This window comes from Orycteropus afer, unplaced genomic scaffold, assembly GCF_000298275.1.
Source record: "Orycteropus afer afer isolate SDZICR_OR568_19922 unplaced genomic scaffold, OryAfe1.0 scaffold00005, whole genome shotgun sequence".
Lineage (NCBI taxonomy): Eukaryota > Metazoa > Chordata > Mammalia > Tubulidentata > Orycteropodidae > Orycteropus > Orycteropus afer.
In genome coordinates, this window is record NW_006921592.1 from 2,157,451 (window position 1) to 2,170,098 (window position 12,648).

The 12,648-nt window shown below is 39.3% G+C and overlaps 1 protein-coding gene across 1 annotated transcript in view; it reads right to left on the reverse strand.

Annotated features, from left to right (window-relative positions):
• TRPM3 (transient receptor potential cation channel subfamily M member 3) overlaps positions 1 to 12,648 on the reverse strand; it is a 1,151,180-nt gene that overhangs the window by 386,540 nt on the left and 751,992 nt on the right. The window contains exons 2-3 of the mRNA XM_042780585.1: positions 3,137 to 3,216; positions 1,139 to 1,343 (exon numbers count right to left, since the gene is read on the reverse strand). Of these exons, the coding sequence (XP_042636519.1) occupies positions 1,139 to 1,343; positions 3,137 to 3,216 (285 nt within the window). The remainder of the gene's footprint in view (positions 1 to 1,138; positions 1,344 to 3,136; positions 3,217 to 12,648) is intronic.

The window sequence follows — 12,648 nt, forward strand, 5'->3', positions numbered from 1 at the left end:
CCTTCCTTCCGAGGAGTGGCTGGTGGGTTTGAACCGCCAGCCTTCTGGTTAGCAGTCAAGTGCCTTAGGCACTATGCTACCAGAGCTCCTATAACTCAAGATAGGTTTTAATACATATCTTAATTTTCATAGGGAAGAACTATGAGAATGGCTCAGTCAGCTGTTCTTGGTAAAGAAAATATTACTGTGAAGTGGGGAGAGGGAGGAAAGAGAAGGGAAAAGAGGGAAAGAAAAAAAGAAGGGCTGGGAAGGGGAGAAGAGACAAGAAAGGTTGCCTTATTGTACATTTTCAAGCCATAACTGGTAATGAGGTAGTTCTTCTTGTATATTGCTGTGTGCTACTCTAAGCAAAATTTCCCTTCCAAATTCAGAAGACTCCGTGGCATGCCTAAGGACAGTCACCTCCAATTGCTTCACCCTCAGCTAACTCTCTCTCTCTTTCTTGTAACTGCGAGGAGACTGTTGTTGAAATACAACATTTCTAGAACTTCAAAAACAGATACAATACTGTTCTCCTTGTCAAATCTGTCAGTCACTTAGGGAGTGGTCCCTGATGAAAGCTGAAGTTTAGAAGTGACAGCTCTTCAAGCTGAAATTTAGATATTTTCTAGAAGCTCCTTTTAAAAAAATAGAAGTAAAAAATTATTTTCATAGGAATCCTTTCCATTTATGTGGGACCCTTTTACTGAGGACACTGCTGAACACAGTCACTTGGAAAAAAAGCACTGAATTTGGATGGCAAAGTCTCTCACAACAAATAATCTAGGATGATCATTTTTACTTTGATTTGAGAAAAATGCTAGTTTCAAACAGAATAAAACAGAAACAATAGGTAATAAGGAATTAGAAAATATGTCTTAATGAGATCCAGAAGGTAACATAATAGAGAGTGAATGATTTTAGAAAGCTGTTATTAATAATAAGTCATTGTATCCAATCTCATATTAATGAGGTTTTCTTTTCCTCGATGGATACAAGGAGCACTGAGACACAAAGGGCAAGGTTTTTAGAGCAAAGTCACCCTGCCAGGAATGGCAAAATTGGGATTCAGCCCCACTACTAAATCCTAAGCTCTTAACCACTCCATTGCAGGACTGAAGATAGCATTTGGCAAGTCACTGAATGGCTCTCTGATTACCATGGCTTTGTTGGAATGGCCGCCACCTTGGAACTCAATGGTCCCAAAAGCATCTGTTGGGCTGAGTTGAGTGTGCTTGCTGATGGACCATTTCTCAGACTGGATGTCATTTCGGGAGAGGCGACTTTCATTTTTCTCATTTTGAAGAACAGAGATACTGGGAGTGAGGCCGACATGTTGGCCTATCAGACGCCCACAGCAACACCTACAACATAAGAAGACAAAGTCATGCCCTTTTATTAGCCACTGTTGAAATAGACACATCAGGCAAAAGGCTACAGAAATCTATAATGCATAGTGACTCATTTCAGTCAATTCTCAGGAAGAGTCTCCTATATGGGTGTATCATGCAAATGGTGCACTAACTGACTTGACATGGTTTTTTTCTCTCCCCCTTCCACATTTTCCTTTAGCTGTATAAGCTATAAAGCGCCTCCTGCTTCACTCTGCCCTCTTGTTTTTACACCTGGCATATTGTTCAGGATTGAATACTTAAAAACAAAAGTCTTCTAGATTTTTCTACTTCTCTTTCCTCCCACCTATCAATTCTTGCACAAAGGACACAGTACAGTACCGAGGGAAGAATTTTAACATGTACATTTAAATAACAAATCTAACTCATATGTGAGTCATGACCTAATTTGTCTCTTCTAAATTGACACTCACTGTCACATATTCAATACCAAGAATAAAAATCTGCAGGCTTAAATGTTCTTAAAGAAACAATGAAAAGTTATTCATGAGATATTTGAAAACTTAAAATGCACTCCTTCCATCATGAAAATATCCTTCAAACATTACTGCCACTATTACTAGAATCAGTAACAGTAGTCATGATACATAGCTACCATTTATTAAATATTACATGCCAAGGTGGGAGCTCTGGTAGTGTAGTGCCTAAGGTACTTGACTGTTAACCAGAAGGCTGGTGGTTCAAACCCACCAGCCACTCCTCGGAAGGAAAGTTGGGCAATCTACTTCTGTAGTGATACTGCCTCAGAAACACAAGGAGGGGTCACTATGAGTCTTGTCCAACTCACAGCATATAACAACAACAACAACATATGCCAAGGTATTATTACCCATTTTGTTGATGAAATAATGGCAGTTTTAAGATTAGAAACTTCCCTAATATTACACAGCTAGTCTATATGACTCTATATCCATATTTTAGAATGTTTTATTGTATTATCTGTTCATAAAAAAAACATTTCCAGACATTTATATGCTACTTTATTCCAAATGCAGTAACTGACCTATAAGACACAGTAGAACTGCCCCATAGGGTTTCCAAAGCTTTTTTCTTAACAGAAACAGACTGCCACATCTTTCTCCTGCAGAGAAGCCTGGTGGGTTTAAAATGCTAACCTTTTGGTTAGCGGTTGAGCTCTTAACCACTGTGCCACCAGAATTCCTTAGTAATCTGCTAGGAGTTATTTATTTAAAAGTCGTCTTTCCACCATAGCAGAGCATGTTGGTACAAATCAAGCATTTTTTATGAAATGCTTAGTAAGGAAAATCAGTAACCATACTAAGAGAAATATCCCACTGTTACTTAGTGATTTAATTCCTCAATGGCATATCTGTTATTCTATACAGGCTCTTGGAGAATTAACTACAGACATAGTATATTATGGGTTGGGTATATTCACAATCACTTTAAAGATGTTCAATGACAAGAAATGATCTTCAAGTTGACAATAGTCCCCTTACAATAGGTAGTAATTACCATTAGAGTTTAGTTCCCACAATTACTACTTCATGTTCTCTCTTTATTATAAAAGGAACTCTGGTGGTGTAATGGTTAAGGCATTTGGCTGCTAACCAAAAAGTTGGTGGTTCTAACCCACCAGTAGCTCTGTGGAAGGAAGATGAGGCAGTCTGCTTCCATAAAGATTCACAGCTTTGGAAACCCAATGGGGGTCCTGTGAGTCAGAATCAACTCATTGGCACTGTTTATATACATACATACATATATAATAAAGATAGTAAGATTACCTATGGGGGTCTTTGGTGCTGGGTATGATGTGAACACATTCTCTTTTATAAAATGCTCTCTCTATCCAGGATTTCTGAGCCTAGAAAAAAATAAAAGGAGGAAGTTGAACATAACTTTTAAATATTTTTTACTAAGAAGCAAAATTTCATAATCACATCATAAACTAATATCTTATTAACTGAATTGAAATTGCGGTACTACACACATCAACACTGCACATAACAAAATACCTTACTCTCAGAACCTGCTGCTTAGGTTGTTTCACATCGCACGCTGGGAGCCAAAGGGAGTGGTCATAACGAAAGAGTGTTAGTGATGACACCGTATACAAAACTCATGATTATTGCAGAAGGATAGAAAGACAACAGCATTTACAGAGGAAACAGGAGGACAGAACAGTATATTTATAACTCTACAGAAAACAAGGAATATTCAGCGTTGGGAGAAGTACACCTACGTAAGCTTAATGTCTTCATGGTTGACACTTCTATCTGATCTTCCTGGTAGAAGAAAATGAAAATGGCCAGGCAACTGTATAACTCAATAGCCCTAATTCATTAACATGCTTTTCTAAAATCCAAATCAGTGCTTATGTACAAGCAAAAAAAAAAAAAGGAAATGGAAACGTAGGGAAGATAAAGGTCTCATCACAGTTCCAAATTTCACAGGTAGTGCCTTTTCAAGGAAGTAAGATAGACCATTTTTGCATCTCACATGCCCTTAAGCATAGCAAACAGAGCTTCTTAGAATGTCCACCTAGGAGTCCTGGCGCTGAGATCGGGTTCCCAGAGAAAGGAAGTTCCGGCAAACTGTACAATCTTTGTTCCAGAGCACAGTGGCATCCTGAATCCCTCTACTCTTTCTTTCTCAGTATTTGAAATACTAGAGGCATCTCCTGTGAAATCTGGAAAGCCCCTCAGAAGACTCCTTCTCTAAGAATTTCAGATGGAAATTACTGGAACAGCTTACAATATTATTTCTGCATAGTATCATCTTTCTAACTTGGCATCAGAACTAAGTTCACATACTTAAGATATACAGGGTTACAGCAAAACTGAGCTGTTCACTTGCTGTGTCTCAATGGTTGGTGTTAACTGTTGCAAACCCCCATTCTTTTGCCATAACTGGTATTGACTCTGCCAAAGGCTCAAATGTTGGTATAAACCATGCTATGCCCTTATTTACCCTCAACCCATAAATCTTGCATCCCTCTCTTCCTTTACACTGGAGGTCTACTTGAGCATTTGACGCAGAAAGGCAGGATTTGTCTAATTATCATGACAAAGCATGTAGTAACATGGCCTGTACACTAATGTTCATTGAGACACTATTTACAAGAGTCAAAAGGTAGAAGCAACTGAAATGTTCATCAATAGATGAAGGGGTAAACAAAATGTGGTAAATACACACAATGGGATATCACTCAGCCATAAAAAGAAGTGAAGTCCTGATGCACGCCACAACACGGATGGACCCTGAAAACATGCCGAGCAAACTACGTCAGTCCCTAAAGGACAAGTACTGTATGATCTCATTTATGTGAAATAAGCCAATAAATAGAAACCAAAGATTACTAGTAGTTACCAGGTATAGAAATGGAGGGGAAATGGGGGTGTTATAGCTTAGGGGGCAGTGAGTTAATGCTAATGATGGTGGAATGATATGGCAAAGGATAGTGAGCGAGAATGGTTTCACAACTGGAAGAATGTAATCAATGTCACTGACTGTACATGTGGAAATAGCTGAAATGGCATATGTTTTATTATGTATATTTTAACCACCACCACAATAATAATAATAATAAAGAAGCAACAGAGAGGATGAGTGAGGGCACAGAGGGACTGCATCCTACTTAAATCATGGTTATAATCAAGGTGTCTAATTCCTGAGGGCTCAGCCACATCCACGTGAAGAGGCATTCTCACAGTGTCTTAAGGATCCTTGTGTCCATTTCACTCTCTTTGCCCTCACACTGCAAAGGTAACATTTGCAATTCTGTTGGATGTGATAAGAGTGCCAGCATCTATTCACAAAGCTTATTCTTCTCAAACTTGTAAGAAAAACAAATGGCTACCTCTTTGCAACAGAAATGAGCTTAGTTGAACAGATAGCCAGTCTTTATCTTTGTAAAAAGCCCGAAAGTTAAACTATTCATACACTGTGATTTTCTCTGGGCACCGAATACTTTCACTGATAATATCTTTTGGCAGAAAGAAGATAAAATACTCCTCACTGGATATTTGAAACCCGGTTTCTCTCCATCTCAGGGAACAGAAAAGAGAGAGTGCACTTTGCATTTTCCTTCATGGCCCACTTTGACCAGCATTCTGAAGGCTCTTTTGGGAGAGTAAATGGGAATTTCAGAAGTGCTGGTCAATACTCCCCTGGAGAAAAGCTTGCCCTGAGTTGTAATTGACTCAACAAAAACTTGGTTTTTCTTTTTTGTGTGTGTATGTGTGCAGAAGATGAAGTTTTCCAGGAGAAAAATGGCTTTACTGAGACTGTGGTATGGACAAAGTCATGTAATTTCTCTGAGCCTCAGTTTTTCTCATCTATAAAATGAGATACAACACTAATACATCGGTAGGTATCATAACTTCCCTTGAAGAAGAGGAGATACGTACTAGGTTGATTCTTGTACTAAAGGTTCAGATGAGGATTCAGAAGAGGACAGGATGAAATCAACATGGCAGATTTAATCAACATTGATCTTCCTTTGTGTCAAAACTGACAGACTACCAGACCTGGCTCTCCACTAGCAAGATATATAGAAAAGTTATTTAACTTCTTTGAGTCTTTTTGCTGTGGTGGCGTAGTGCTTAAGGCATTTGACTGCTAACCAGAAGGCTGGCAGTTCAAACCAACCAGCTACTCCTGGGAAGGAAGGTTGAGCAATCTACTTCTGAGGTGATACTGCCTTGGAAACCCAAGAAGGGGTCGCTATGAGTCGGATCTGACTTGATAGCAGTAAGTGAGTGTGAGTGAGTCTTTTCTCTAACATGGGGATAACCAAAACTTCTTTGAGTGTTGGTGTGATAATCAAAGCAGATTAAGATACCTGCATTTAATAGTCCCTTAGTGGTACAAATGTTTAAGCACTCAACTACCAGCAGAAAAGTTGGTGGTTTGAGCCAGGACTTACCTGTTCATTCCAGTTTGACTCCTGCTGATAATTTACATTTCCACCCCAAATATATTGAAGCAGAATGTCCATTTTGACAAGATCTCTTGTCAACGTGAGAATCACTAGGGGGATCTTGTTAAAATGGAGATTCTATTAAAATTTTTAAACTAGGGTGGAAACAAATTCTCAGCAAGGAGTCAAACCCCAAATGAACTAGTTTGAAGCCCTGATATGAATCCACCCAGAGGCACCATGGAATACAGTCCTGATAATGTGCTCCTGAAAGATCACAGCTTTGAAAACCCTATGGAGCAGTTCTACTCTGTACACATGGGGTCGCCAATGAGTCAGAATCGACTTCATGGCAACTACCACTGGTAGCATAGTGGCTAAGACACTTGCCTGCTAACCAGACGGCTGGCGGTTCAAACCCACCAGCCACTCCTCGGAAGGAAGGTTGGGCAATCTACTTCCATAGTGATACTGCCTCAGAAACCCAAGGAGGGGTCGCTATGAGTCAGGTTTGACTCAACGGCACATAACAACAACAACAACAACCACCACCACCACCACCACCACCAACAACAACAACAACGTGCACTTAGTAGGAGGTCAGTAAGTAATAACAGGGACTACCATTGAGTGCTGCTAGCATAGTGCCTAAGGCACTTGACTGCTAACTGGAAGGCTGGCGGTTCAGACCCACCAGCCACTCCTCGAAAGGAAGGTCGGGCAATCTACCTCTGTAGTGATACTGCCTCAGAAACCCAAGGAGGGGTCGCTATGAGTCGGGTCCGACTTGACGGCACATAACAACAACAACAACATTAATTAAGGAGCTCTGGTGGCCTAGTGCCTATGGCATTTGACTGCTAACCAGAAGGCTGGCTCATCATGTGCCCGTCATTATATAATGCATACATTAACTCTATGGGTCCACATTAAGAACTCTGTGAGCAAAGAACTGTTACAGTTAATTTACCAGTAAAAAGATTGAATGAAGGGATGTAGCAAATATGTTTTAAACCTAGGATTTGAACTTGTACAGTTTGACTCCAGAGTTCATACTCTGTACCCACTTTGCTAAACTGCCTCTCCAAAGCAGACATTATTGATATTAACTAAACTTTATATAGGCAGTGCCATCTATGCATGCCAGGGAATGCCCCGGTACATGGGCAGAGTTGGACTTCTAAAGGCAAGGCTTAGAACCAGTTCACACTTGCTGTCTTTCCTATCCTCCCTTTTCCCTTCCAGTACTCACAGAAATATGCATGTGGAGTAATAAGCACTCTGCTATCTGACTCTGCCTCTCTTCTTGAGCTTAGAGATGGGGATGGGACATTAGGAAGGCATAAGAATAGGAGAAAAAAGTGGAAATAGGATCATAATGGCTGCAGCAAATAAATAACAGGGCTACTAACTTGAAAATCTGAAGGACCAGGGCAACTGGAGTAGACTTTTCACAGACACCTTCATTACTTTTCTTGCTCATAAATCTCAGTTTCAATTTGGAAAACCCTGTACATTGCACTCAGATGGTGTTTAGGAAGCATTACTAGATATGGATTGCCAACTCGTTTGTTAGTCTTTAAGCATAAAGTAATTTGACTTCTGTGCAATGTAGCAACTTAATTGCCTTCTTACAGGTGAAAAGCTACCTCACTGTTAGCAAATGGATTGAGAATCAAGTGTCTATTTGTCACTATTAACAAAGTAAGGAAGGTTGGCAATCTACTTCTGTAGTGATACTGCCTCGGAAACCCAAGGAGGGGTCACTATGAGTCAGGTCTGACTGGACGGCATGTAACAACTTGCAAAACCACAGAAAATTTGAAAGAAAATGAAAATATAATGTAAAAAAAATTGTTTTATATCACTCATAATTGAATTGGCTGCTTTTTAGAAGAAAAGTATAATACATAATAGAAAGAATGCATGTGTAACACATGAATTAGAAATTCCACAGCACATCATACATAATTTACTACCCTCTGTTGTGCGCTTTCCTATATTGTGCTTTTGTTTAGGTCTTCAATGGACAGAGACTAGATTTTTAACTTTTTTTTTTTTTTGGAGAGGGCATATTTGATGTATAATTGTGATTTAACTTGTTCCCTAATTATCTCTTCCAAAGACTTTGAACTATTCTATCTACAGCTTTATACTTGGGTTTACTATCCCACTGAGTTAGTTTAGAATGGTCATCCTTTTTGCTAGAAGGCATGAAATAGTTTTGACATGCTATATTTCTAGTTGATCCTTGAGTTCTCTTCATTGATAAACCTCAATGGACAGTGTGCCTTTAAATCTTCTCTTTCAAAATATGCTTGAGAAGTCTCATGTACTCTCAGAAAAGATGGCTATGATTTGCTCTTAAAAAATCACCTGTATACCCTTTTCTAAAGATAGAAGGGCCATATTACCACATCTGCATTTTTGAAGGGCTGTTTTCTTTCTTGTCTTTCTCTGTTATCAGGCATGTGTGATGTGTAATAGGAAAGTGTTTTTCAAAGGCTAATAATTAAATTATAATTATTCAAAACAAAAATGAGGCTATTTTCAACAAAGTACAATGATTACCCTAGAAGAATGAATTATTTAAACTACAAATTTTGAAAACTAAATGTACAGTACAGGCATCAAATGTCATCAAAATGATATTAATAAATTAAAAAATGTTGTAAATATTACCTTAAAAAGAAAAAAAAAAGTCATTTCATTTAAGGACATTTCAACTGTTTTTACAGACTCTGCTACAAATATTAGTCCCCAAACTACTTCCATTCTTTTTATTTCCCAGTCCCCACTAACTACAGAATCAACCACTTACTTCTCCAGGTAGGAACAATTTACAAATACATACATAGTATATTAAATCTATCATCAGAAAGTTCTGGAAAGTGCTATTGCAACCTACCCCTCAACAGGGTAACTTTAACCAAAGTACAATCACCCAGGATTAGAAATCTTGATCACAAGATTAGAAAAAGAGCCCACTGACTTTATACAAGCAAAATGCAAGGAAAATTTCACAATTCTCCCGTGGTCTGACTCTCATGGTTCAAATGCACACCTGTCCGAATCAGAGGAAAAGACCAAAGACCCCAAGATACTGCAAACATGTTCATCTCTGCCTTTTGTTTTCCCTCCACACCTCCCTGGGCATTCCTTAGGTCTTCCTCTAAGGCTCCAGATTCCATAGCAGGAAGATGAAGAAAGAGAAAAGTCGGCTGAAATCAGTTTACCTGAGCCCTGACTCAGCGTAGTGGTAAAGGCAGTCCCACAGGCAGCTCGTGAGGCTTTCATTTTGCTGTGGCTGTGGCTGGTCATCCTGTTAATAACGCTCTTATGACCGCCCACTGGAAAAAAAAAAAAGTCACTCTCCCGGCTCTTCCCCCAAGAGACGTTTCAAGTAAGCAATGAACTTGGGCAGATTAGTCCCTTGGAATGTGCTGCTTCGGGATTAGTCTCATTAAGAATCCCATGGACATTCCCTCACTGCCCTAAAACACTGCTTTATTTGAACATCTAATCTGACGCCAGAAGAAAAACAAATCCCCCGAGAGATCGGATTTAACTGGCACAAGTCCGGACAGGCTCCCCCCACTCCCCCCTTCGCTTTTTCCATTTTCAGAAAGAAGGACTTGGGAGTGTGTGATAAGGTGTGCTGATTTCTGAAAGTTCAACTTTAGAAAGCAAATCCTTCTAAAGAAACAGTGTATGAAGGCTCGCAGTGGTTTGAGCACACAAGTGGCATTGTTCATCTCCAAAGAATGGAAAGATAGCACTTCTTTAAAGAACTGTGAAAAACTCGGGATGTTTTCAAAAGAATACTCTGGTCTCTGTGCATGGCCCGAATGGAATGAAGTTAGAGTTTGCTGGGGCCCTCCACAGCTTCTAAAATGTCAGTAATAAAACTTGTACTATCACATATCTCAGCCTGCAGCCCCTCCCCCTCCCAAATGAAAATGTATGATTAGAAACCTACACTCCTTTGGGCCCTTATCAAAATATATATATATATATATATATATATATATATATATATATGAGCTGTGATCACTATAGCATATGGATGCAGACTCAAAGTAGTTACACTGTGACATATCTAACTGGGAGGCCCAATTGAAAGGTTCTGGCTCCCATTCAGTCACACAGAAAGGACCCTTTCTAATATCATCCGAGAGCGGATTTTTCAGATAACAGTCATTCTTAACTAGACAAGGGAACAAACTTAGGGAGAAAAGAGCTCCAATTTCAACAAGGCAAAAAAAAAAAAAAAAAAAGGAAAAAAATGTTTTGGTTGAATATATGATTGCTACTCAATAGCAGTGGGTCACCTCCAAAAGACTGACCTCTTCCCACACCACAAGTTAGCACTAAGCGGTGGTATTCCTCACTGCCAACTTTGTGGACTACAAGTCTATAAGGGTATTGGTCCTTTGATTTTCATTTATCTTAATCTTTTCTCATTGTGCCTAATATGTATCATGTGGACGCTCAATGAGAGAAATATTGGGACTTGAATGGCTTATTTCAATCTTAGATCTGTAGCCATTTCCTTGTCTCTTTCCCTCCAAACTCCTGCATCTTCCATTCTCTCACTGATCAAGGTTTCTCTAGAGACAATGGATGATAAACTATCTGGTGACTTCTACTTGAGAAAGAGCCACCATAAGCAAGATCCAAGTAAAACATAGACTGATCCTTAACATTAAATACATGATGAAGAAAAGGTCCTATGCCTGTTTTCATGAGTTGGGTATAGAATAATGTGTAACCAAGGCCTTACTAATAGACATACATTTCCATCTCTGCAGCTGCTACATCCCTAAGAATCCATCCTAAGGGAATCATCAGACCTGTGAATACACAAAGATGTTCACTGCAGTATTATTTATAATAAAGAAAAAGTGGAAACAAATGAAAAGTCCACTGATAGGAGACTAATTAAATAAACTACGATTCATGACATTTGATGATCAAAATCAAGATTCAGAAGATTAGTTAGTTAGACAGAGAAATACATACTTTCACATTATTATGTGAAAAAAGCAGGCTATGAAATAAGTAAAGAATAATCACAATTTTTAAATAGATAAAGAGATGACAGGTAGAAAACAAAGTGGTAACTATGGTTAAATTTTATTTTCTTTGGTTTGCTTTTTCATATTTTCCTCCTTGGAAGGAAGGTTGGGCAATCTACTTCTGTAGTAATACCACCTCGGAAACCCAAGGAAGGGTCGCTATGAGTCAGTTCCAACTCGACGGCAGTGACTTTAGTTTTTTAGTTGTTAACCATGTATTTGTACTTAGAAAACTATACTTGATATAGTGAGAAGAGTTACAGATACCCTTAAAAACAAACAAACAAAACAACTGTCAAGCTCAGCCTTATAATAGGAGGTTAATGGCAACTCTGTGGAAGAAAGATGAGGCAGTATGCTCCTGTAAAGATTTACAGCCTTGGAAATTCAATGGGGGTCGCTATGGGTCAGAATCAACTCGATGGCAGTGAATTTGGTTTAGGAGCTTTGGTAGCGTAGTACCTAAGGCACGTGACTGCTAACCAGAAGGCTGGTGGTTCAAACCCACCAGCCACTTCTTGGAAGGAAGATGGGGCAATCTACTTCTATGATATCGCCTCAAAAACCCAAGGAGGGGTCGCTATGAGTCAGGTCTGACTTGAGGGCACATAACAACAACAATGGGAAAGAGTAGTTCAGGAAGTACCTTAGGAAGCATTCAGTTAAGAGAGAGTGGTCACTGGGGAAGATTTGGAAAGGAAACTTCTTTTCTACCTCATGTTTCAGAGAGAGGAGGAGGAGGAGGAGAGGAAGAAAAGAAAAGAGAAGGGGAAGCAGGAGGATGGCCGGGCAGGCAAACACGTGAGAGCTACTTTGAGTCTGTAGACTAGAGTATACATAAAGGAGCTCTAGTGGTGTAGTGGTTAAGGTATTTGGCTGCTAACCAAAAAGTTTGGTGGTTCAAACCCACCAGCAACTCTGTGGAAGAAAGATGAGGCAGTATGCTCCTGTAAAGATTTACAGCCTTGGAAATGCATTGGGAGTCACTATGGGTCAGAATCAACTCGATGGCATTGAATTTGGTTTTGAGTGTATGTAAGGCTAAAGTAACTGGTTTTAGATAATGTTTGAAACTTAAGAAATATTTTTAAAGTTCAGATTTCTCAACTTCCTTCTTCACCAAGATGCTACTTCAACCCTTCTTCCGACTTTAAATCTTGAGTTCAATCACATACAGACTGAGTCTATTAAATATTGTTCATATACATATATATTTTATCCTATTTTCTCTAGGAGCTCTGGTAGCATAGTGGCTAAAGCACTTGACTGCTAACCAGAAGGCTGGCGGTTCAAACCC